Source organism: Bos taurus, chromosome 18 (assembly GCF_002263795.3).
Source record: "Bos taurus isolate L1 Dominette 01449 registration number 42190680 breed Hereford chromosome 18, ARS-UCD2.0, whole genome shotgun sequence".
NCBI lineage: Eukaryota > Metazoa > Chordata > Mammalia > Artiodactyla > Bovidae > Bos > Bos taurus.
Window position 1 is genome coordinate 14,984,965 of NC_037345.1, and position 27,994 is coordinate 15,012,958.

At 38.1% G+C, this 27,994-nt stretch overlaps 1 protein-coding gene across 1 annotated transcript; it reads right to left on the reverse strand.

The window, feature by feature from the left end:
• Positions 1–27,591, reverse strand: VPS35 (VPS35 retromer complex component). The gene is made up of 17 exons (NM_001046258.1): positions 27,556–27,591; positions 18,055–18,153; positions 16,679–16,775; positions 15,834–15,957; positions 15,194–15,376; positions 13,421–13,634; positions 12,355–12,438; positions 11,798–11,907; positions 10,814–10,910; positions 10,560–10,708; positions 8,633–8,840; positions 8,082–8,237; positions 5,881–6,003; positions 4,033–4,212; positions 3,100–3,339; positions 2,495–2,638; positions 1–961 (listed from the first exon to the last, which is right to left on the reverse strand). The coding sequence occupies exons 1-17, from the start codon at positions 27,556–27,558 to the stop codon at positions 782–784; spliced, it is 2,391 nt and encodes a 796-aa protein (NP_001039723.1). The 5' UTR covers positions 27,559–27,591; the 3' UTR covers positions 1–781.
• Between the last annotated feature and the right edge of the window lie 403 nt (positions 27,592–27,994).

Below are 27,994 nucleotides of genomic sequence, written 5' to 3' on the forward strand. Positions count from 1 at the left end.
TTGTTAATAGCAACTTTATTGTTTCACTGGTGAAAAAAAATCATAACTGTATGATGCATTTCCCCCTAAATTTACAACAATGAAGGTTATACATAAATTATATAGATCACAAATTTTCTATTTTATACTATTTAGAACAAAATTATTTTGATAAATATGTCCAGAAGACAACATAAGTTCTTAATGGATGGCTGAGTCCAAATATGCAAAATATAGCTTCTGGTTTAGACCATGGTGCTTTAAAATCCTCAAACATGCATTAATATTCTCTAATTTTAGGGAAAATATTACACATGGCCTGATCTTGCAATTTGGAAGAAGCCCAAGCTGAATTTCACATACAGTATTCCTTTCCTCTAAATTAATTTCAGAACAAAGATACTTTCAGGTTAGTACTTCCAAGGAATGAAGGAAATTATACACTCAACAGTGAAACAAAACAGAAAAAACGAAAGGGGCGCTTCATTAGTAACAGAGATAAGTGGGGGTTTTTTGGCTTTTTTGTTTGTTTGTTTCTTTTAAACAGATCACAGGAATTTTAAATAGCAGATCAATCATGCTACTTAGGATGAGCAGACAGACCTGAACACTTATGAAGTGAATAATTTTATTAAGGTCTTGCAGGTGAGTGTCCGGAGGTGCTGGGTAAAACACACCACAGGTAAGAAACGGGAAACCTACCTCAGCATTTCTGAAAGGCACAATCTATGGAAGGGAAGCCTAGTATAATAAAACCCTTACTGGATGTGCATGGAAAGGAGGATGGGAGCCTGACTCCTTTTTAAAGGATGAGACCCTCATAAATTGGCCCTTCAGATTCTGGTGATTCCCGCCTCAAACGCAAGTGCTCCAGTGTGTTATGAAAATGTTTGTTAATCTGCTCTGTTTCTTCACTGGATTCAAGATTTGGGAGGTCTTCTCGAATCTTTTGGATAAGCTGATTCAAAACCTGAATAGTGACCTATAAAAGAATACATACAATTTCACAATCAAGTAGTACCATAAAAGATAATGTCATTTAATACGAACATCTTGAAGAGCTTTTGTTACTCTTAGAAGTTACCAGAATAATTATGAAAAAAAAAAAAAAAAAGAGATGTGAGAACATGATCCCTGGCTTCAGGAAAAACTACTGGCTATTCATCTAAAATATCAACAAACAAACAAAAAATACTTAATGGAAAAAAAGAACTTCATAAACCTGTAAAAGAACAAAAGCAACATTTTATTTAACCTATAAATATTGATCAATCCCTTATTTGGGAATTACTCTATACTTGTGATAAATACTATTCAGCATTTGTAAATTCTTTATTTTTTTAAACAGAGAGTGACTGGTTCCAAATCAGGAAAGGAGTAACTCAAGGCTGTAAATTGTCACCCTGCTTATTTAACTTATATGCAGAGTACATCATGAGAAATGCTGGACTGGAAGAAGCACAAGCTGGAATCAAGATTGCCAGGAGAGATATCAATAACCTCAGATATGCAGATGACACCACCCTTATGGAAGAAAGTGAAGAGGAACTAAAGAGCCTCTTGATGAAAGTGAAAGAGGAGAGTGAAAAGTTGGCTTAAAGCCCAACATTCAGAAAACGAAGATCATGGCATCTGGTCCCATCACTTCATGGCAAATACATGGGAAAACAGTGACAGACTTTATTTTGGGGGCTCCAAAATCACTGCAGATAGTGACTGCAGCCATGAAATTAAAAGACACTTGCTCCTTGGAAGAAAAGTTATGACCAACCTAGACAGCATATTAAAAAGCAGAGACATTACTTTGCCAACAAAGGTCTGTCTAGTCAAAGCCACGGTTTTTCCAGTAGTCATGTATGGATGTGATGGACTATAAAGAAAGCTGAGTGCCAAAGAATTGATGCTTTTGAACTGTGGTGATGAGAAGACTCTTGAGAGCCCCTTGGACTGCAAGGAGATCCAACCAGTCCACCCTAAAGGAAACTGGTCCTGAATATTCATTGGAAGGACTGATGCTGAAGCTGAAACTCCAATACTTTGGCCACCTCATGCGAAGAACTGACTCATTAGAAAAGACCCTGATGTTGGGAAAGATTGAAGGTGGGAGGAGAAGGGGACGATAGAGGATGAGATGGCTGGATGGCATCACCAACTCAATGGACATGGGTTCTGAGCAAACCCCAGGAGTTGGAGATGGACAGGGAAGCCTGGTGTGCTGCAGTCCATGGGATCGCAAAGAGTCAAACATGACTGAGTGACTGAACTATTTTTATAAAATATTCATAAGCAAAAGAGATAAGAATTTTCTTGCACATAGGGAGCTCTTTTCTTAGATGCCATCCATATAGACAGAGAACTTTAGAGAATGAAAGAGACCAACTAAGTGGACTCTCCAAACTCTGACCCTTGTAAACAAAAAAAGAAAGTATCAGAATGATAAACTTTTATATGCGTCAAACCTAAGAACAGGAAAAGAAAACATTATTTCACTAACAACAATTTACTATTCACTTACCGCATCATTTTCCTTTTCATAAAAATAGATATATCTGTTCAGGATTTCTATAAAAAGTTGCACTTGTAGAGAGGGGTCCATGCACTGATTTGCTATTTTCAGAGCTTTCTTTAGGCATTCCATTACCCTTTTGCCTCCATGCAGCTAGAAAAAAGGCAGTGACGAGTATTAAAGAATATTAAAGAGACCAATGAATTACAAATGTCCCATTTCACACAAAGAAATAAACACACTACTATGGCTCTTTCATATTTTAAAAGGACACAAATTTAAATCCTCTTCACTTTTTAAAGTACACAGCAATATTTTAAAACAAATATATTGTTTTATATATTTATATATTAAGTGTTTTATATTTATTTTGTGTATTTTTAAAAGGAAGTGGTCCAAACTTGTTACATTGCAGAATCCTCAAAGTGGAGGCTTCACCACAGGATGTAACTCTCTATACATTACTGTTCATTTTATTTAACAAAACAGATTTCCTGTCAGGTGTCTAAGCACTCTACCTATTTCGCCTCCAAGGCACACCACCACTGCAGTGTTCCCTATCAATGCTCCTCTCTCCTGTAACACTGCTGGGCAGGAACGACCTCCCATCTTACCTCCTCTCCGTTTTTGTCTGTGTTTCTGCCAGACCAGAAGAGATGTGCACAGGTGCTCACAGCTCGGCCCTGATCAGGCTTCTTCAGAAGTTTGGATGCAGCAAGAGCACACTGAGTCCTCAAGGGTTCATGGTTTTCTTCACTGAAGCACTTCATCCTCTCAAAAGTACCAATGATCAAGGTGATGGCAGCCAGTTGTGCTTTGGAATCACTGATTTCATCTTCGTACAGAGAAAACGCCTGGTGCACACAGAGCAGAATAGACCTTTAGAGACTATGTATTAGAGCATTTTCCAGTTATTTCCCATCAAAGCCTCATCCTGTGAGTAGTTCAGATTAGAATATACATGTGCCCTTGGAGAGCTGTAAGACAAAGATGCTGACAAGTTGCAACAAAGAAACTTGCTTTAACTTTTAATCTAGAGATTCCAAACTGAATTATCATAGGGATTTTTTTTTTTCCTCATGAAAGTTTTACCATGACACACTTGAAAATCCTCAAGCTCATTGAAAGTATGAAAGGATTAGTTACTCAGTCGTGTCCAACTCTTTGTGGCCCCAAAGACTGTAGCCCACCAGTCTCCTCCGTCCATGGGATTCTTCAGGCAAGAATACTGGAGTGGGTTGCCATTTCCTTCTCCAGGGATCAAACCCAGGTCTCCCACACTGCAGGCAGACTCTACCGTGTGAGCCACCAGGGAAGCAGTGTCCAGTAATTCTGATCAATTTTTCTGCTCCAAACCAGTCAATAAAACTACAGTATTAAGAAGCACAGTGTAAGATGGTGGGAAAGGGGTGCTTAATTTTAAGAGTAAATCCATGTGTACCACCACATTAACATAAAACATAACATAACATAACTTAACATCATTAACATAACAAGTGACTGAACAAAGCAAACAGATTCATCCCAGAAAGAGAGCAGATCATCACCTGGGACATAAATTCATATGCTACTGTTTCATGATTTTCAAAACCAATTTCTCCAGCAGCCAGAGCCCCCTGAAGAAAAAGTCTTAAGGGTAATTCTGCCAGCTCTGCTTTGATCAAAGCACTAATAGTCTGGTGAGCAAATGAAAAAATCTTCTGGCATTTCTTTTCCCATTTGTCATCCTAAAAAAAAGAAAAAATAGTTTAAATTACCTTAAATTCAAGATTAACTTGCTTAAGAATATTCATTTTAAATAAAACTTTTATGGAACAAATAGGAAAAGTGGTAAAAGCTGAGTTCACAGTTTTCCTACTATCTTCCGGTCCCTTGTGGAGTCCACAAGTAGATCAAGCAGGATGCCTTCTCAAAACAACCATCTGAGGTCACTGGCTTTGCAATTTTTATATATTTGGTATTTTTTTTCCCTATCAGAAAAAGCAACATATTCCCAAATTGGACAAAATTTGGAAAATACATAAAAGAATTTTTTAAAAATTCTTTAAAACCATTCCTAAATCTACCACCCAGAAATAATCACTAATTACATTCTGATGTTAATGTCTTCCTTTCTTTTTCCTATGTAAATATTACGTAACTGGGATCCTCTGGGTATGGTTTTGTTTTCTGCTTTAAAGTACTTACTGAGAAGAGTTAAATTGGGCTCAGTGTTGCATGTAATTTGTATTCAACTTCTTTTCTTTCACTTATTTTACCATGATTTTCCTCATGATATTAAAATTATTTAAAACCATTTGAATCACTAGAAAATATTCCATAAAAAGGATACAGCATAATTTACTTTCTTTTGGAAATAAATGTAATATAACAAATCGTCTATAAACACAAAGCATTATTGAGTCCCTAATTTTTTCCTTAGTATAAATTTTTAGAAGTGGAAATATTGGGTTTATTAAGGCTGTAGTTACATACTGCCAGAGTTTTCTAGAAAGACTGCAGTAATTCACATTCTCACCATTACTAGATGAGAATGAATTCACATCACACCATTGCCATTGCCGAACATTTTTCTTTTTTCTTTACCAGTTTGATTTTTAAATAAGTTCACTATTATAATTACCAGTGAGGTTAAATATTTTATCCATGTTTGACCATACAAATTTCATGTTAAAGCAATTGATTCTTTTCATCTTTAAGAGAGGGTAACTGTCACAGACTTTTACAAGGAATAAATGCAATAATCCAAGATTATAGTCCTTGGCACAGTGTATGGCAGATAGTAATGTGCTAGTTGGTTTCTTTATCATTACATTTACAAACATGTACCCATAAAATACTGGGAAAAAAGGAATTACATGACAGGCCGGTCTTATAAAAACTGGCCAAAGGCATGCTATGTCATGATTATACCTTGTTTCTCTATTAATTATTGTTTCTCCATTATGAGAATGTTTCTCCAATATTAGATCTTACTTGTTATGTACTGTAACCTCTGAACGAGACTACTGCCTCACTTCAGAACTTGTACTTTATAAAGACTCCAAGAAAATAAAATCATTCTTGAAAAAGTAAAGCATTCTCAGTCACTCTGTGAAAAACTTACCAATGTCTCTCTCACAAGTGATCTTTAGACACAGGAAAAGCTTCAGCATCATTTAAACTGTTCGAATCTTTCATTTCTAAGTGTTTTTTTAATGTGATTCCTTCAACTAGTATGTAATCAACATCACTATTAGTAATATTTAACACAGGACTAGTAATGAATTGAGTTATTGAAACTGGGATTTTACTACACCATTTTGTATTTGTACATGTTTGAAATTTTCTAGCATAATAAAGTAAAATACACACACAGAGGAAAAAATTAGTGACATACTTAAAAGTAAACCCACCACTTTAGAATTCTCTTTGTAGCGAAAAGCCAGCTGGTAAGCTGCAAATACCAAAGGTGGCAGTGTGAAGCGAATCCGTTGATTTCCACCAGCTCCAAAATGTTTTCGTGCTGTGTTTAAAATCTGACCAAAACAAAGAGACAAAACCCATTAATCTTTTCTGTAATTATAGAAACTATAATTAATTATTTATAAAATTAAATGAGAGCTCTAATCATGATGATTGCTACTGTTTTTTGAATACAGTTTTATGGTATACTCTTACATTTCTTTTCTTGCCAAGTCATCACCATCGCCCAAGAGACAGATGCTCGCCAGGCTCCTCTGCCCATGGAATCCTCCAGACAAGAATACTGGATGGATAGCCATTCCCTACTCCAGGGATCGAATCCGTGTTTCCTGCATTGTAGGCAGATTCTTTACTGTCTGAGCCACCAGGGAAGCCCATCTTACAAATGGGGGAAAGCTTGAGGTTCAGAGAGGTTGTATAACTTGCCCTAACTTACAGAGCTAGTCAGGGGCAGATACAGATTTAAATATATTTTCACACACACATGTAAAAAGCATGCTGTGTTGATAAAGAACACAGGCTCTGAAGCTGGACACATTTAAATGTACATTCTAACACTATTTGTGTGACCCTGGGAAAATTACCATTTACCTTCTTTTAACTTTAATTTTCACTCTCAGGGTTGTTGGGAAGACCAAATAACAGATGTAAAGTGTTATCAGTACTAACACATTGCATGTACTCAAAATACTGGCTACTATTATAATATAAAAAATATGCATATTGCTGGTATATCATGCCTCTTACTTCAGGAAAATATTAAGACCATTTAAGTCAAGGAATGGCAACCCACTCCAGTACTCTTGCCGGGAGAATCCCATGGATGGAGGAGCCTGGTGGGCTACAGTCCATGGGGTCACAAAGAATCGGACACGACTGAGCGACTTGCCTTTAAGTCAAGGAAAATGGTAATAAACTTTAAAAGAGCCATTAGGAAACAAACATCTGGTTGTTTCAGAAAACCACAAGAATTCATGAAATACTTTTTACTACGTGGAGACACAGTGTGTGACACATTCAAGTTTGTAAATTTCTTTGATGATGGTAGATGGGTAGGAAGAGAATGCATTCCCCCTTGAGAAAGTCAAAGGTAACGATCCTCACCTTAAAGGTGTTTCTTTACATGGTATAACCAACTGGTCACAAGTGGAAAGCACACTTTCTACTTTGGTTTGTAACGAAAAATGAAAACCCACATAGGCCAGGTATGTGCATGACACAGAAACATAAGGGAATCAGTTAAAACATTTGAACAATCAGGCCAGCCACTAGGTCAGATCACACGCAGTGCACAGACTGCTTGACACTAAGCCAAGTTGAAGACTACCGCACTACAGACAGAAATCAGCTTCTTTTTCACAATGGTTATGAAGGAGTACAAGAGTGTCAACTATGACAACGTCAACACAAGAAGTCAGGGCTCATCCTCAAATTAAGGTGTTCTTCATTACAACAGACTCACAGTCCCATGTATCCAAAATGGTTAGACAACTTTGCCCAAACAATAATTAAGCCACTATCTGTGCCACCTTTCATAAATTATCCAGTATCAGTCAGCAATATCCTACTCAGGCAACATATTTTTCATTCATTTCACAAAGGTTTATTAAGGACTAATGATAAAGGGAGAATCTCATCTGATTGTTTTTTGCCAGGAAAAGGGGGTTAAGAAAAAGACAATTTTAAAGTCTTCACACATTTTTAATGTGGCCAACAAACACAACCTCTATCTGCAAACCTTGGAAACACAAACACAACTGAATATAAAGGTTGTTGCTCATACTTTAAAAGTTTATTATGAAAAACTGAACAATTCTAAAAGCAACAGTTCAGAAAGAAAATAAACATGGAATGATTATTGGATGGATACCCAACTAAAGGAAGATAGACTTTTCTACAATTTCTAAGAAGTCTTCAGAAGAAATTACAGCAACCAACTTGTTCTTCATAAGCTCCAGAAGTTTACAATTAATGCATTTAACCATAAAGTAAAAGTCCAGTTAATCTCTTACTCAGTTTCAATTCTTTTGAAACCTTTTAATACCACAAGCTGGATTAAACTATTTGAGACACATCTACATATGATTTCACAAGAAGCTGTTGAAGGGGTATAAGAAGAGTTAATTCATACCAAGTACTGTTGATCAGGGTCCTCAGATCGTAGAAGATGAATGAATCTGCCCACAAGGCTCTGCTCATCAGCAAAGTCCTCTGGGTCAGGTTCTTCTACAGGTTGATCTGGCTGATCCTGAATCAGTGTAGATACCAAATTCATTATGGAATCCACCTGTAGTATGGAAGACATGGAAACCGACTAGGGTGAAACAATCAGCATGCAACGCCACTGACAAAAGTGCTTTTAGTTGTGTAAAGTTACAAAACCGTATCAACAACTTAATTCCTTTTTTCTTTAGGAAAGTGCATGCATCTAGATAAAAGTCTAGAAAGAGACAGACCAAATGTTAATTAAGAGCAGTATTCTCTTCCTGTGGGATTATAGTTATTTTATATTTTCTTCTTTATACATCTTCCATCTTATTTATATAATGAATAAGCTACTTATAACTATTTTTTAGTAGTAAATGACCTTCCCCTCCCATCTCATGTGTCTGTCTCATTGTCTAAAACCATAACTACATTGTCTCTGTTTTCTAAATATATAGCATGTCAATATTCTCTTACCTGGTCTTGAGAGACAATTTCTGTATTATAATCTAGAACATTACTAAGCACGTAACAACTCATGCTCTTTCTGGACTCATAGTCAAAATACTCAAAGAGTGGGTGGAAATGTTTTAATTTCAAGACTGTTAAAATATTGTTGTAAGTGTCAACAGGAATCTTCAAAAGTCTGGTGAGCTCCTTTGAAACTGCACTACTGGTAGCAATACTGCCAAAAGAAAAACAGCAGTCCTTTAGTGAGTAAATTAACCTCTGACATACACAAACAGCACTTGATTCATAAAAATTTGAAAATGTTCATTTACATATTAAAGGAGATGGGTGAAGTGAATCACACCATCCCAAAATACCCCAGTGACTTCCAAGAGAGGTCTATCAGATGTCCACCTAAACACACACATTTATTCATCTATTCAAGTCCTATAGATAGAGTAGGTTATGCTGGTCTACAATTCATGAACAGGTTGTTCATGGAGTTATAAAGACTGTCTAGAATGTGGTATTTCTAAGGGAAGTATTTTAAGTGGTAGTTAGGTTTCTGCTGCTGCTGCTGCTGCTAAGTCGCTTCAGTTGTGTCCGACTCTGTGCGACCCCATAGACGGCAGCCCACCAGGCCCCACCGTCGCTGGGATTCTCCAGGCAAGAACACTGGCTGCCAAGTCGCTTCAGTTGTGTCTGACTCTGTGCGACCCCATGGACTGCAGCCTACCAGGCTTCTCCGTCCATGAGATTCTCCAGGCAAGAACACTGGAGTGGGTTGCCATTTCCTTCTCCAATGCATGAAAGTAGAAAGTGAAAGTGAAGTCACTCATCGTGTCTGACTCTTAGCGACCCCACGGACTGCAGCCGACCAGGCTCCTCCATCCATGGGATTTTCCGGGCAACAGTACTGGAGTGGGGTGCCATTGCCTTCTCTGAGTTAGGTTTCTAGGGCAGTCAATAAGTACTGTATATTCAGGACGAAAAATCCACACAAAACTAGCAAGTGAAGAACATAATACATAAGACATAAATTATTTCTTCTGCATCAGATGTTGGTGAATAAGGAAAAGCAGGATAAAATTAGGAACATTCCAGGGTGACTGAGGAATATCCAGGCATTTATAAGACCTTTAGAGGTTGGGACTTCGAATTCTTTATTCTGTCTAATTTTACTTTTAAACTCACTTAGTGGGGAAGATAAAGATACAAAATTTATTTAAGATCTGGAATGTTTTTTTGATTCACACAAAAGATGAGAGTGACAAAAAGAAAAAGAGGTAAAAGAAAAAATAAACCTTCCAGATGCAACTAAACCACTGGAAGAGAGATGGAAAACAAAAAGATTATGTGAGATGAAATGATAATATAGGGCAAGGAGGGGCCTAGCTTGACTCATGTTCAGAAGCAGTGGAGGATGGGACAGTAAAGGGACTACTGGAAAAAGATAATAAAATCACAACTGTGCAAGCGGCCCCTAGAGGATGCAACAGGTCTAGGACAGCATAGTTGAGGAAGATGCAAGTACACAAGAGAATATTCATACCACGCCTGAAATCAAAATCAAAGCTGAAAATAGAAAAAAATTTAAACCAATATAATTTTCACATCTTAAATACATACATGGATCCCTAATTTTTTCATAATTGACTCATCTGTTGGAAACTACTTATGGAAATACTAACTCACCATAAGTAGTTATACAAAGGGGTCTGAATGGAGACACGGGTCTCTAAAGATGCCTGTGGTCTGTGAGTGCCACTACCTCATCACTACACAACCAAGCAACTGGCTGCCACTTTCTGCCCTGGTTAGTACCAAGCATGTCAATCTAACAGATGCTTAAAAAACAAGATGAACTCTAACATTTAAAAAAATAATTGCAAAAGGAAAACAAATCTGGGACAAAAAAGTTTTACAAAGGTTTTTATAAAAATGTTTGACTTACTGTTCAAGGTTGAGCTTATTAAATATCTCCACTGTTGTTTCTAGAACTTTATCAACATAGTCCACACGATCAGGATAACACTTCATAGCGAGATTAATGAGAGAGACTTGTAAAGATACAACATCCTCCGAAGGCATGTCTTGTCTAGACTGGAATGTTCAGAAAACCATGGAATTTATTTTAAACAATTACTAAAAGACTATCAGCTGAGAATTTTGAAAGTGTTTAGAACTTAGGAAGAAAGTCATACAAACCTGTATTACTGTAGCCACCTGCTGTGAAAATATGTCAAAAAGTTTAATATCTGTTGGGATTCCAGGTCCATCTTCACGGTGAGCAAATAAAGCTAATCTAAAAAAGAAAATACTCTTTATTTGAAAACATACAGGGATTGGGGCAGTGGGATCATGGATGACATTTTACCCTTTCAGCTTTTCTCTCAATTCATTTTTAATGGAACAGTTTTACCGACGATGCCTTTTTCACTGCATTCTTACTTTATACCATATGCACCAGATTTTTAACAGGTCAATTCTGTCAAATTCTTTGAAGTCTAATTAAGTAGTCATGGACAGAACTGTATTAACATGACAAAATGTATTCAACAGCTATGATTATAAAAAGTAATCTCTAAAATGTAAAAAGTACATAGATAATTTTACGACACTGCATTTTTACTACCGTAAAGTTTAAAACACAACTAATTCTAAAAGCAGTCAAGTTAACTTCTATTTACCACATCTTAAACTACTCAAAACAATGCTTGTTCCGTTATCATTACTGTTTATCCTGATTATTTGAAAACTCTTCTTTAAAAAAATGGAGGAACAGAGTGATTACTTGAACATTCTTAATTATCTATATTTATGTCTACTTGATAAAGATTCCAGATCAAATTGTTTCCCTCTGAAAGATAACTTTCATCATTGTAAAACACAAGGTTTGCTCTTTGGTGATAAATGGATTTATAAAATTTAAATGTTGGGACTGTATAATGTCTTTAAACACCAATTAAATGCATAGATTAAAAATATTATCTCCATGCCTTCTGTTCAACTAAGAGCTAAACGTCTCTCATGAGTAAGCCAGACAAGTACTTAGTAGATACTCAGATTTACAGAACTAATGTTAACTAAATCAAAATCATTAATAAAGATGTAAAAAAGAATTCACAAAAATGTTTTAAATTCACTATTCAAAAGTCAGAACATCTACCCTTCAATACGGGAAACTCTTACCTATCAATTAAAGCAATGATTATGTTTTTCACATTTACATTTTGGTGTAACTCAGCACAGGCCCGAAGAAAAGGATTCAAAGTTTGAAGGTGGAATTCATCAGGGAAAACCTGAAAATCAAATGATAATCAATTATTACTAAAATCAACTAGCAAAAATCAATTAGTAAAAGCATTTTCTACTATATTCTGGACTTAATATTTAAAGCTCATATTTATGGGGGAAAAAAAATTCATCTTAACATTACACAAGAACGTGCAAATACACCACTTTCAAGCCTCTCTAAACATAACCCCAGAAAGAAATATTCTGTTAACCAAAGTACATCTACAATTAAATTAAAACTAATGATACCTAGACAACTTGGAGGTTACTCTTTCCTATATTTTGGGAGGAAAAACCCATCAATACAAAGACCATGTTATTATATTAATAGGAGAAAAGGATTCATTCAGGAAAGCTTAATCTCTCTTCAATCAAGATTTTTCCCCCCAAAACAAAGAAAATTAATGAAATACAAAATGAGTTCTTCAAAAACCTGAAATGTTCTCATCTACCTGAATAATGCACTCCATGAGATATTCCTGAGCCAAAGCATCTCTGCAATTCACCACTTGCTCCAATATGCCGGTCAAAACAATCTGAAAGAAAAAAAAGATTTTAAGAATTAAAGAATTATTTTCAAAATCTTAAATCACTTCTCCAGTAACATATTTGTACTACTAACTTAAAAATCATATTTTAGGTTTTCCTGATCCATACTTAATTTCTAAACTGTAAAATTTTACAAAAGAATGTTTAAATAAAAACATTCTGGGTTTCTATTTTGTAAAAGTCAAAGTCCATTTCATTGGTATTTTTTCTTTTATGATTTGTACTTTCTGTGTCCTAAGAAAGCTTACCTAATCCAAGGTTATAAAGACTTCCTTTGTGTTTTCTTCTAAAAATTCCAGTTGCAAATTTCACACTTATGACTTTGATAAATTTTTTTGAGTTCCTCTGCATAGTATGAGAATGGGTGGCAATTCAGAGGCTTGGTTTGCATACAGATGTCCAATTATTCCAGAATCACTTGCTGAAAAGGTTGCCTTTGCACCCTTATCAACAATAATTGACTATATACACGTGAGTCTATTCTGGATCATCTCTTCTAGGGGTCAGCAAATCTAGTTTAATGACCATTTTCGTATATTGTTTTCCACATTATCTTTGGCTGCTTTTGCACTACACTGGCAGAATTTAACAGCTGCAAACTATATGGCTTGTAAAACCAAAAAATAAGTACTATTTGGTCCTTTAAAGAAAAAGTTTGCTAATTCCTGATTTATTCTCCACTGATGTATTTATTTATCCCTTTCACCAGTATCACATTACTTTATTGTAGCTTTAGAGTAAATCTATAGTAAAATAAATCTCAATGTAAAGAAAACTGGTATCTTGATAATGATAATACTGAGTCTTCCAATCCACAAACACAGACTCAAATATATCTTTTGGTTTATTTAAATCTTCTTTGATCAACAACTGTCAATGCAATATTATTTTTTAAATATTTTAATTAAAAAAATCAGACTTTATATATCTCATGACATAAGAAAAGATGAGAAATAAAAAGATATAAACCTGTTTGTAACGTTCCACATTTACACCTTCCAACTGACTAAGGCGCACCAAATTTGTTCCCACTAAAATTCTCAGTTCTTGTCTTTCTCGTTCTCTTTTTTCTCTATCTCGGCTATGTCCCTGATGCTGCATTCGAACCCAGAGCTTGTTCATTTCTGCAAAGTTGAGTAGGACAAAATCCATGGAATCACTGATATCACCAGTTGTTTCTTCACTGCAAAGAAACAGTTGGAAAAATCTTTATACACAGTATTTAAATACAGGAACAATTTCCTACTATTCCTCTTCTTTGTGCATTTCCTTTTTACCTCTTTAATACACCAAACGCTTCATGAAAGACCTCTTCAACTACACTGTCTTAATGCTCAATTTCAAGAGGAAGAGAGAAAAGAATATCAGGGAGGGGATGCAGTTCAAGTTTAGAGGGACAAAATGCTCCCCCACTCCTTTTGGGGCTTCCCAGGTGACACTAGTGATAAAGAACCCAAAATCTAAGAGATGTGGGTTCAATCCCTGGGTTGGGAGGATCCCCTGGAGGAGGGCACGGCAACCCATTCCAGTATTTTTGCCTGGAGAATCCCACGGACAGAGGATCCTGGCAGGCTACAGTCCATGGGGTCATGAAAAGTCTGATACAACTGAAGCAACTTAACCACTCCTTTTCCTGGGCCAACTAAACTTGTTCTTAGAATTGTATTCCATTAATTCAAAAAGCCTTAAAAAATGGACACTTGTGTCACTGTTAACTCATTTTATTATTGAGTATTTTATGTTTGCAATTGAACTGTAAACTTTGTAAGTTCTGTAAGGTAAAAGACCAAGTATTTCTTGCTTATTTTTACATTTCCTAAGATGGGGAAATTAGTAGTTTTCAAAACTTTTTGCTGATTACTAATACTCAAAAACTGAATCATATCATAACACAGCAAATAACCTCACTGTCTTCTCTACACTGTTAAATTTTTATCTTTTCTACACCATTTAAATTTTTGTCATATGCATGGTTAAAGTTTTATTATAGCTTTTCATTTAAAAAGGAAATGATGTAGATATACTAAAAACAACTAAAATATACACATAAGAAATAAATGAATATAGAAACTTTTTAAAAAGGGAAATAAGTTCCTCAATCAAGGGAACTTGTCATGTGACTAGTTCACCCAACTGGATACAGACCATCTGCCATCTTTGTGGGATAAAAGCACAACGGACTCAGATGCTAGAATACTGGTTGCATAAGACACAGCTCTCTCTGAATGGCTTCCCCGCCCCATCCCCACCCATTTTGGAGTTAATATATAATTTGTGTGCACAGACAATTAAAATCACTTATACTCTGGGGTAACTAGAAGTTGCTAAATTATAAAAACTGATTAGACATTCAAGAAACAATATGAAAACTGGCTAGCTCATAAAAAAAGTTAAACATACTTCGTTATTTTATCACAAATACAATTTTCAAAATGTAGCTCATTTAAAAAGTCTTATTTTCAAAGAGTATCTGATGGAATGGAAAAATGCTCTCAATTATGCTAAATTAAAAAAGCAGGTTCTAATAATCTACACATAATTTTTATAAGAGTACATTTTATATCACATCACATATACTGTGTCTCAAAGGAAATCTATAAACAAAATGCTACCAGTGGCTGACTCTGGGTAGGAGAATTACTGATATTTATTTTCTTCTATATACTTTTCTATACTTTTTATATGTTTTACAACAACAACAATAAAAATACTACACCTAAATCAAGAAAGAAAACCACTTACTCTGTTGGCTCCCCTTCATCAGGTAAGATGTTTCTGGTACACTGAAGTAGATAATTTCGAAGAAACAGACCTCTCAAGGGATGTTGCACACCACGGCACATTTCTACCAAATCTTTCAAAATATCTTTCCTGGACTGAGGAAACGACTTGACGTATACAACTCCAACTGTGATCAACAGGTAACTAGAGGAATGAGGCAACATTTGATTAGAAATAAAATACTCAAGAATTTGACTATATTCAAACACAATATATACAAACATGAAATAAACAAGACAGGAAGCAGGTTTTCTCCTACACAATAAAGAAAATATCATCTAATTTAAAATGTAACTGTTTACGGACACCCTTCCATTTATTTATAATATCACCTTTAAACACATTAGGACTCATAACTGTCATGATATTAACTTTTCTAGTAGTCAGGAAATTAGAATATGTCCATTTTTTTCTATTTTCAAAGTTCCTCAATAATCTATAATAAATAGTTATTTATACTTCACAGCCTTAAAAAATCACTATCAAAATGTTAACCTCAATTTGTTAAGAAATTAAACAACCTTAAACCCGCTGATTATAAAGGATGTAACACAAAGTGGGAAATGCAGACATAAAAGCCCACAGAATCTTAATAACTTACAGCCTTGGGATAATGTTTCCGGCATACTGTACAAGTTCATAGAGATCTGCCACTTTTCTTCCTTTAGCAAATTCATCTGTCAGGTAAACTTCCAAGTAGTGCAGTTCATCAGAAATAGCCATATCTTTTAATTATCATTAAGGATTTAAAGCTAAGTCAACCTAAGAATGTTGACTCTATAACTTGTTGGACTCATTAAATTGGGCAAATTTCTTTTCTTGGTATTGCAGATTTTTCTTTATTTATTGGGGGCGGGGGGCATGCCCCACAGCTTGTGGGATCTTAACTCCTCAACCAGGGACTGAAACTGGACCATGGCAGTGAAAGCCCAGAATTCTAACCACTCAACCACCAGGGAAGTCCTATATTGGGCAAATTTCCTAAATGTTAGTCATGTAAGAAAGCATGTTTAAATTAAGTAAAGACAGAACTTCTTCTGGGCTTTCCTGACTTTAAGGGTTTTTAAAGATGTCTGGTAAAGCAAAACAATAAAAATAAGATTGCCTGTGAGGCTACTTAAGGGTTTTGAAATGGCAAATCATTGATGTCCTTTACATGTCAGAGTCCAGCTTGACAAAATCTTAGCATTAAAAAACCATTTGCTTAATAATTTAAATATCCTTCATGAGTGGTCTGAAAACTGAAATATAACAAGAAGCCACATAAAGAAGTATAAGCACAAAAAAGGGGTTTCTGATACTCTTCTCAGCACATTTGCAGGGAGAAGTACTACTTGATTAAGACAATGAGAAATAATACAACTTCCAAAAAACCTAGGGAACAAGCAAATAAGCCTTATCAAGAAAATAGTATGATCAAAATGTTCTTCAACATTCAAAAGATACAAAGTTCATAGTAGCTCTTTGGTGATAACATAGAAGTCCGCAGTTCACCAAGCATATTAGAAGCATGTTTCAGAGCATCCATAAGCTTGTTTTTGTCCTACAGAAAAACCAAGAGCGTCGGTGAGAATGCTTAAATAAACATTTAACTTGGCTATACAAATTTTAATCAAGGATCTATTACACAATTTTAAAAGTATACAGCACCTAAATTATTTTAATCACATAAAAATCAAGTTTTAATTTCACCTTGCCTTCACTTTACTGAAAAGAGTAAGATAACGTAATTCCTCACCAGGCTGCAAAGCTTAGCAAATCTCATTTATCTAGGACCACAAGCTTCCTGACAATAACTCAAATCTTTACAGTCTTGGCAACTATTAAACTATAGCTCCATTAATTTATCTTTTACCTGTAAGCAAGAAAATTGGCATACTGATTCTTTTGAAAGAAAGTTACTATTCTGACAATGGCTTGGTCATAGGTTAAACACTCTTCAGAGATGTCTGGAATGACTACTCTTTAAGTATGCTTTTCTCCTCACAATGTCCATATGCCCCACTTAAGACATAAACATAGACAATTCCTTTAGATACAGAAACACTGTTCATACACAGAAAGAGACAGGAGCAAGCAATAGCAAGCTCCATGCCACCCATTTTCTCCACTCCAAGAGTTTTGTTTTTACAAACTGGTTTGCAAGAAAAACAATACAATAGATACAACTGGTTAAAAGAGCATATTATTACTAAGCTTTAGAAACTCTAAGACACTTTACAAAGGCAAGATATTATCATCATCATCAATACAGAAACTTATAATTTAAGTACCAACCTATTTGGTTCCATTTCTTAAATTTTATTCCAGAGAATCTATAGTTTCTACACAGATAATCTACTCTTTCAGAATATGAATAGTTTTTAAGGTAGTTCTTGCAAAAAAATGTATCTGTTCAGGACAGAAATAAAAGCCTTCAAGATAGAGGGGAAAGGCTGAACAATTCAAATTGAAAGCATTTTAAACCAATATTTATTAAGCAACTATTACATGTCAAGTACTCCTCAGGTTTGGAGGATGAGGCCAGTAGTTCAGGTCAGATATGGAGATAATACAGTGATGCATAAATAGAAGGCAGGGTCTCCCACCCTCATGGAGCTTACATTCTGGTAGGGAAGACAGACAATTTCAAACCACAAGTATAAAGGTAAATAAATATTTCAACAGGGCTATCTACCGAAACTGCTCCACACAGCGCCTGAGGGAGCTGAGGCGGAATATTAGATTTACCAGAGCAGTAGTGCCACAGGCTTTAGAAAACACAGCCTAACATTCCCAGGAACACGCAGACTACAACTGTGCCTCTCACACTGTCATCTTACCAGGCATCTCTTCATCTGGAATGACTGGACCTTCACAGCCTGTATGGCTTCATCCAAGAGTTTTTCCTGCTCATCCTGCGGTGACTGCTGTGTTGTAGGCTAAAAAAAATTTTTTTAAATCTCCCATTAATGTGTCATTAGAACTCTCGTCAAGCAAATCTGTTATTTTTATAGGTCCAGCCATAGTTTACATTTACAAAGCTTTCATATAAGGTTCATTCCAGTTCTACATCTCACACTCATTTATCAATTTTTGACAACTGAACAGAGAGCCATGCCGTTACTGAAGTTAATAGCATAAGACTGCTGAAGGAGAAAACTAACAGATACAGAGAATGTCTTCTCAGAAACTGACTCAACATTCCTGTAGCAGATTGTCTTCAAAGAAATAGAAGGTGGTGGTTTATGGCTGCCTATGCTCTGCTGCTGCTGCTGCTAAGTCACTTCAGCTGTGTCCGACTCTGTGTGACCCCATAGACGGCAGCCCACCAGGCTCCCCCGTCCCTGGGATTCTCCAGGCAAGAACACTGGAGTGGGTTGCCATTTCCTTCAATGCATGAAAGTGAAAAGTGGAAGTGAAGTCACTTAGTTGTGACCGACTCCTAGCGACTCCACGGGCTGCAGCCTACCAGGCTCCTCCGTCCATGGGATTTTCCAGGCAAGAGTACTGGAGTGGGTGCCATTGCCTTCTCCTAATACACTCTAAATCCACCCAGAACATAACCAATCTGTGGTGGTTAAGTAGTCTAACCCAAATTTCTAAAAGCTTCCTTTTTTCCTAAACTACCTTTCATCTGCATCTTAGTCTATTCTTAGGAAGACCAAGGAACTAGTTTATGAGAACACATATCCTCTTAGGCAATATATAATGAGGGACTAAACAGCTTGGAAATGAAATAGCTAACTGTTGACAGTGACTTGTAGTAGAACACCACAGAGAGTACACTCCCTCAAGGATCTACCGTATCATTTCAAATACAGACAGCTACAGTTATAACAGACAAAATACATCCGTACAGTCTTCTTTTTGCCATCAGAAAAATCTGCTTGCAAAATGAATTAGATCTACCTGTGAACAGAATTAACCACTCCATCCTTATGTTGAATAAACACTGTGTTTACACCTCTGCTACAGCAGGCATCACATTATAATTATAAATGATGGCTATTTGCACGTCCTTGGAACCCAACACATTGCCAGACACATAATGGATGCTTCATAAATGTTCACTGTCTGAACGAGTAAGCTGGTTTTAGATTATGTTTTTAATAAAAAGCAACTGAAGAATCAACAGGCAAATGGATAAACAAATTATGTTATATACATATAAGGAATATTACTCAATCATAAGGAGTGAAGTATTGACAGATGCTACGTGAACTACAAAAAGGTTACTTAAGGAAAAGAAATCAGACATGGAAGACCACACATTGTGTGACTCCACTGATATGAAATTAAGGCATAGCTCAGAGATATTGCACGTTCAGTTCCAGACCACAGCAGAAAAGCAATATTGCAATAAACTGAGTCACAGAAATTCTTCAGTTTCATATGTTTACACTGTACTGTAGTCTATTAATTAAGTCTGCAACAGCATTATGTCTAAGTAAATAATATATATACCTTAATTTAAAAATAATTTATTGCTAAAAACTGCTAACCATCATCTGAGCCTTCAGCAAATTTTTGCTGGTGCAGGGTCTCACTTTGATGTTGATGGCTGCTGAGTAATTAGGATGGTGGTTGCTGAAGGTCATGGAGGCTGTGGTAATTTCTTAAAATAAGACAATAATAAAGTCTGCCTCATGGACTGGCTCTCTCTTTCACGAACGATCTCTCTCTCTCTGTAGCATGTGATCGTCTGATACCATTTTACCCATGGTTCAGTTCAGTTCAGTCGCTCAGTCATGTACAACTCTTTGCGACCCCATGAATCGCAGCACGCCAGGCCTCCCTGTCCATCACCAACTCTCGGAGTTCACCTAAACCCACGTCCATTGAGTCGGTGATGCCATCCAGCCACCTCATCCTCTGTTGTCCCCTTCTCTTCCTGCCCCCAATACCTCCCAGCGTCAGACTCTTTTCCAATGAGTCAACTCTTCGCATGAGGTGGCCAAAGTACTGGAGTTTCAGCTTTAGCATCAGTCCTTCCAAAGAGAACTTCCCAAATTGGAGTCAGTTCTCTCAAACCCTGTGTGCTCAGTAGCTCAGTCATGTCCAACTCGTTGGACTGTAGCCTGTCAGGCTCCTCTGTCCATGGGATTCTCCAGGCAAGAATACTGGACTGGGTTGCCATTTCCTCCTCCAGGGGGTCTTCCTGACCCAGGGATCAAACTTGTCTCTCCTGCATCTCCTACACTGGCAGGTGGATTCTTTACCACTGTGCCACCTGGGAAGCCCCTCAAACTGCCCTGCTGTATTCACTAAGTTTACGTAATATTCTGAATCCTGCACTGCCATTTTCAACAGTCTTCACAACATCTTCACTGGAGTGGAGTTCATTTCAAGAAACCACTTTCTTTAGTCATTCATACAAAGCAACTCTTCATCTGTTAAAGTTAGATCAGGAGATTTGGCAATTCAGTCACATCTTTAGGCTCCACATCTGATTCTAGTTCTCTTGTTATTTCCACCACATTTCAAAGTGGTGGAAGACCACTTTGAAGACTTCATCCACTGAAGTCTTCAACCAAACAAGGTCATCCATGAGGACTGGAATCCACTTCTTCCAAACTCCTGTGTATGTTGATTTTTTTGATCTCTTCCCTTGAAACACAAACGTTCTTAATAGCTTCTAGAATAGTGAATCCTTTCCAGAAGGTTTTCAATTTGCCCAGATCCATCAAAGGAATTATTATCTGCGGCAGCTACAGCCTTTTGAAATCTTTTTATTTGGCTACACTGGGTTTTAGTTGCGGCCTGTGGGATCTTCAATCTCTGCTGCAGCATGCAGGATCTTTAGCTGTGGCAATGTGAACTCTTAGTTGCGGCATGTGAGATTTAGGTGAGATTTAGTTCCCTGACCAGGGATGGAACTGGGCCCCCTCATTGGGATGCCAAGTCTTAGCCACTGGACCACCAGAGAAATCCCTGAGATGTATTTCTTAAATAACAAGACTTGAAATTCAAAATAACTCCTTGATCTGTGGGCTACAGAATGGATGTTGTGTTAGCTAGCAGGAAAACAATATTCATCTCAATGTATGTCTCCGTCAGAACTCTTGGGTGTTAGGTACGTAATCAATGATTATTAATATTTCGAAAGCAATCCTTTCTTTTCTGAGCAACAGGTCTCAACAGTGAGCTTAAAACATTCAGTGAACGATGTTGGAAACAGATATGCTGTCATCCGGGCTTTGTTTTTCCATTTATGGGCACAGGCCCTACTTCATAAGGACCCTAGGATTTCAGGAATAGTAAATGAATACTGGCTTCAACTTAAAGTCATCAGCTGCACTAGCCCCTAACAAGTCAGCCTGTTCCTGAAGCCAAACATTGACTTCTCTCCAGCTGTGAAAGTCCTAGATGGTATTGTCTTCCAATAGAAGGCTGTTTTGTCTACAAGGAAAATCCTTGTTTAGTGTAGCCACCGTTATTAATTACCTTATCCAGATCTGCTAGGTAACTTGTTACAGCATCTACATCAGCATTTGCAGCTTCACCTTGCATTCTTATGGTATGAAGATGGCTTCTTTACATATACCTTATGAACCAACTTCTGCTAACTTCAAACTTTTCTTATGCAGCTTTCTTACCTCTCTCAGCCTTCACGGAACTGGAGAGGGCCTTGCTCTGAATTAGGCTTTGGCTAAAGGAAATGTGATGGCTGGTTTGATCATCTATCCAGACTGCTACAACTTTCTCCATATCAACCATAAGGCAGTTTCACCTTCCTCTCATTCATGTGTTCACTGGAGTAAGACTTTTAATTTTCTTCAGTAACTTTTCCTTTACATTTACAACCTGGCTAACTGTTTGGTACAAGAGGCTAAGCTTTAGACATGTCTTCCTCACTGAGCTTAATCATTCCTAGCTTTTGATTTCACTTGAACTCTTTCAACTCTTCCTTTCATTTGAACACTTAAGAGACTATTGTAAGGCAATTAATTGGCTTAATTTCAATACTGTTGAATCTCAGGGAATTGGGAGGCTCAAGAAAAGGGAGAGTAATGAAGAAGAGCTGGTCAGGGGGCAGTGAGAATATACACGCTTATCAATTAAGTTTGCAGACTTATGTAAGTACAGTTTGTGTCACTTCAAAACAATCACAACTGATCACCATAACAAACATGATAATGAAAAAGTATGAAATACTGTGAGAATTACCAAAATGTGACACAAAAACACAAAGTGAGCAAATGCTGTTAGAAAAATGGCACCAAAAAGACTTGCTAGATGCAGGATTGCCACAAATTTTCAATTTGGGAAAAAAAAATGCAGTAAAGCAAAGCACAATAAAATGAGGTATATTTGCATCCAGAATAGGAAAATCATCCATAGAAACAGAAAGCAGACTGGTGGTTACCAGGAGGGACAGTGGATGAGTAACTGCTTAAAGAGTACAGGGTTTCCATTTTGGGTGGTAAAAATGTTTTGAAACTGAGTTTCCCTAGGGCATACTTCTTCATAAGCATAAATAAATACCAAAGAAAAAGTTCAATATCTTTTATACTGAACACTAACTCACACAACAAAACTAATAGTGTAAAATGCTGACAAGGAGCATGTGCATTTAAGGATTCTGACTTAATGAAATTCACTATTCATCATGGGCTAGTTCTCTGAGACCAAGCAACGGTTTGGGTTTTTTGGCTCCTTATCTCTGGATGCAATAGATTTAACAATTATTAGAATCAATGGATTTCACTAGGTTCAGAAGGCCAACTTTGAGATAAGCAGAAATTTTTATTGTGATAAAACATACACATTAGAAACGTGTATGTTAGAAAATTTTTATTGTGGTAAAACATACACAATGTAAAATTTCCGTTTTAACCATTTTTAAGAGTGCAGTTTGGCAGCATTAAGTACATTCACACTGTTGTACAGCCACTGCCACCATCCATCTCCAGAACTTTTTCACCTTTCCAAAGGGAAACTCTGTGAGCAATAAACAGTAACTTTCCACCCCACTCCCGCCCTAGGCAACTACCACTTTCTATGTCTAAGAGCCTGACTTCTCTAGGACCTCATATAAGGGGAATTTTACAACATCCATTCTTTTGTGTCTGGTTTATTGCACTTGGCATAACATCTTCAAGGTTCATCCATGTTGTAGCATATGTCAAAATGTCCTTTTTAAAAACTTTAATTCATTTATTTATGGCCGCACTTGGTCTTCACTGCTTTCAGTGGGCTTTCTCTAGTTGTGGCAAACGGGGCTACTCTCTGCTTGCGGTGCTTCTCTCTCACTGCGGATACGGGTTCTAGGGCTCTCGGCTTAGCTGCCCAGTGGCATGTGGAAGATGTGGCAATCTTCCCAGACCAGGGATCGAACCTGTGTCCCCTGAATTGGCAGGCAAATTCTTAACCACATTCTTAACCACTAGATCACCAGGGAGATCCAAAATTTCCTTCTTTTTGAGGTTAAATAATATTCCATTGTGTGTATATACCATTTTGTTTATCCATTCATCTGCTGATGGATATCTGAGTATAGTACTACCTTTTGGTAGAAAGTGAAGAGGAACTAAAAAGCCTCTTGATGAAAGTGAAAGTGGAGAGTGAAAAAGTTGGCTTAAAGCTCAACATTCAGAAAATGAAGATCATGGAATCCGGTCCCATCACTTCATGGGAAATAGATGGGGAAACAGTGGAAACAGTGTCAGACTTTATTTTTTTGGGCTCCAAGATCACTGCAGATGGTGACTGCAGCCATGAAATTAAAAAGACGCTTACTCCTTGGAAGGAAAGTTATGTCCAACCTAGATAGCATATTCAAAAGCAGAGACATTACTTTGCCAACAAAGGTCCATCTAGTCAAGGCTATGGTTTCTCCAGTGGTCATGTGTGGATGTGAGAGTTGGACTGTGAAGAAGGCTGAGTGCCGAAGAATTGATGGTTTTAAACTGTGGTGTTGGAGAAGACTCTTGAGAGTCCCTTGGACTGCAAGGAGATTCAACCAGTCCATTCTGAAGGAGATCAGCCCTGGGATTTCTTTGGAAGGAATGATGCTAAAGCTGAAACTCCAGTACTTTGGCCACCTCATGCGGAGAGTTGACTCATTGGAAAAGACCCTGATGCGGGGAGGGATTGTGGGCAGGAGGAGAAGGGGACGGCAGAGGATGAGATGGCTGGATGGCATCACTGACTCGATGGACGTGAGTCTGAGTGAACTCCGGGAGTTGGTGATGGACAGGGAGGCCTGGCGTGCTGAGATTCACAGGGTCGCAAAGAGTCGGACATGACTGAGCGACTGAACTGAACTGAACTGAACTACCTTTTGGCTACTGTGTATAATTATATGGCAAATAACAGTGTGGTTATAAAAAGGCTGGGTTCATGCTCAGTCTCTAAATCATGTCCAATTCTTTGCAATCCCATGGACTGTAGTCCCCCTGGCTCCTCTGTCCATGGGATTCTCCAGGCAAGAATATTGGAGTGGGTTGCTATTTCCTTCTCCAGGGGATCTTCCCAACTCAGGGAGCGAACCCAAACACGGGTTCTGCATTGTGTCTCCTGCATTGGCAGGTGGATTCTTTATCCTGAGCCATCTGGGAAGGCCTATAAACAGATTTCAAACGATTCAAAAATATTTGTATAGAATTGACTAGACTCAGTAATCTGTAAGCCAATTAGCAAATTTTTTCTATTTTGTACCAACTGGGTTTAAAATTAATAGAAAAGTATATATACAAAATGTAGAAAATAAAGAGATAAAGCTATAATGAATAAATGTACTTTTACATATTACTTGTAAGACAATGCAGCTGGCTATTCTAAAGGAACACCTAGATGCCCTTCCTGCCAAGTATGGAACTGAACAAGTCAGTTTAACATGAACACGATTTCACTATACACAAATTAGGTAACCAATGACCCCTCACTCATAAAAGTCATTTACAAATGACTCTGTACATAGCAGTTATATATATCAGAGAAAAATGGAAACACTAGAGTCAAGATCAAATTAACATTTGTGATTAGGCCTCTTTTACCCCACACATTCAAGCCAAATAGCCCTCACAAGTCTACAGTTAAAAGGTGCAGAGAAAACAAAGGTCACTATGAACATATCACTTATAAAACTAGTTCCAATTCAAACAATGTGCTTTCATTTCCTCTTGCAGCAAACAATGATAATAGAAATACTTGTATCATTGTTATGAGTAATAAAGTGAAATGACACCGATAAAGCTTGAAAATTACTTAGCAGTTAGTAATAAGCTATCCACCTAAGTGTTCCCATCATTATTATATTCCCCATAGATACCAGCAATTATCTACAACCATCCTAGAGACTTGTTGATCTCTCCACTCACATAGATGTTTTCAAGATAGATGTAATCAAACAATGCGATGTTAATCAACTATAAAATGAAAATAACACATCTCACAAAGATACAGAATTTCATTATGTTAATGAAAACACTATTTTTAAAATGACAGTAAGACACAAAATAGCAACTGAAGTAGGGAGAACTAAGCACAATGAAGGGATGGGAACATCCAAACATGTATTTTAACACCAGCATCTCCAATTTCATTTACCAACAAATTTCCCCAGGAATCCTATGATGGCACACACCACGACCGTTTACTTCCCCCAGCTTTATCTACTAGCAATACACATTCTTCTCCACCTAGAAAATTCCTACTCACTGTCCTCAGAATCTCAGTTCACATGTTACTTCCTGTAATCTTTCCCATACTCCCCAGAACCTTCTCTCCTTTCGTGGCCCCACAGCACTGAACTGACGGACTGTCCTCAGTACTCAGACTGTACTACATTAAGTTCCGTAAACATGTCTTCTGCTAGACTCTTAAGTTCTTTGAAAGCATGGGCTACGTTTTCAGGGTCCAGCACAGTGCATGACATAAGACACACAAGATGCATGATAAATTGAACTGAATCCTAGATTTTAGAATTGGGAAGGGCCAAAAAAAGAACATTTATTTTCAGACGCAAAAAGGAGACTCAAAGAAGAATGAGTGACTTGCCCAAGTCACAGAGACGGTGGTTGTGACAAGACTACTACTGCAGTTTTCTTTCTCAGTCAAATTCGTGAGGACAGTACCGGGTGTCTCCCTCACTGTTCCAAACTGGTTCCTCACGCACAGAACGGGGATATACAAGAGATCCTCAAGTAGCTGCTTTTCTATTACAAACACTATAAATGGCAATCCATAAATGTTGAGAAACAAACGCCAGTTTAATTTTTGCACCATTCTTATATCAATTCCCAAATAAGAACTCAGAGAAATAAGCAGAATCACCTCGTACAGCATCATATTATATGCAAGCAATATATGTCAAACATTTTGCTTTTTGGCATTAGTGCATTTAAACCGAAGCCTGTTTCCAGGCTTACAGGTTTTGACAAGCCTGTCTACACAAACTGAATAGTGAGATAACTAAAACGGATACTGTACACCAACATGCAAAAACATTATTTATACAGTACAGGCTATGTCAAACGCTAATAAAATGCAAGTGACAACTTGCCTTTGGGGAAACGAGACACAAGGATTCACATTTTGAGGAAGTTCAAGTTCACCAGCCAACAGCTACACCACGATTTGCTGCCAGCATGGAGAGGCGCTAAGGAGAATGCCTACTTCCAGTAAGTAAAAGACCTGGATTTTATCAATGGGGAAGTCAGTAAAAGAGCCAGGGCGCCCAAAGAACAAATGTTAAAGGAAACAAGCAGTCTCTTTTTTGTCTCTCAGAATTAATGGATATCAGATAGTATGAGTCCTTCCAGGAAATTCACCTAAGCCAGTCCCTAGAATTCTCTGACACACACTGCAATCTAAGAGGCCTATGAGGCTAAAAAAGGCCCGGGCACTATTAAGGACCCTCCAGAAGGTATTTCTTGCAGAAGAAAGGGACACGAAAGCACTACCAGGCACAAAGGTGGAACCGTCAGCAAGGGAGCAGCCTTTGGGCGGGTCCCAACGCCACCTCTGAGCCTCAGGCCCTCCGTACGCCCCCGTTCCAGCCAGACGCCCAGACCCAGCACTAGAGATCCCCTCAAGGCGGGGCAGAGGCCAACTCCACTCAGAGGGCTCGCAGGCCTTTACTGACTCTCAGAGCTACGGAGCGAATACACCCCCTCAAAGAGCAACGGCCATGGCCAGGCGCCGCCGCGCCCCCGATCCCGTATCGGCCCGCCTGCGGCCTTCCCCGGCCTGTCCCCCAACCCGTAGGCCAAGCATGGCTGGTATCAGCCCCGACCCAGCTGCTGGGCCCCGACTCCGCCTGCACGGTTCCAAACGGTGGGAGCAAGCAGTGGCTGGGAAAAGGGTCAGCCCGGGGCCCGCCGCCCCTCAGCACTCACCATGGCGACTCCCCTAAGCCTGCAGCGAGAAGCACCCACCCCGCGCGGAGCCTCCCGCGGTCAGGTGACTCTGCGGCCCCTCCAAGCCCCGCCCCCTCTAGCTCCGCCTTCGGACCCAGCAGACGGCTCCTCGATTGGTCTCCCAACTCCCGCGTATTTATTGGTCCCTGTCACTTCACGGTGGACTGACGGACCTAGGCGCCAGCCAATCTCTCCACAGTGTGTGAGAGGGCGGGGCAGTGCGGAGTAGCGGGGAAGCTCTCGGCGGCAGGAAGGGGCACCCGGAGAGAAAGGCAGTGTTACAGTCTCTCTAGAAGGGAGAAATGGAATGAGTGGGAACTACCCCCGCACATTCACTTTTTGCCTTGACGTGTGTACTCGCAGCGCGCACGCGCAGAAGGATGGCCAGGATTGGTTTGCGGGGCAGCCGTAACTTCTA

Excerpts from the sequence above, each read along its gene's own strand:
- VPS35 (NM_001046258.1), bottom strand. Across the intron at positions 15,377-15,833 it reads GGAAACATTATCCCAAGGCT|TTACCTGTTGATCACAGTTG; the intron begins GTAAGTTATTAA and ends TCATTCCTCTAG. Across the intron at positions 8,841-10,559 it reads AATAAGCTCAACCTTGAACA|TATTGCTACCAGTAGTGCAG; the intron begins GTAAGTCAAACA and ends TTCTTTTGGCAG.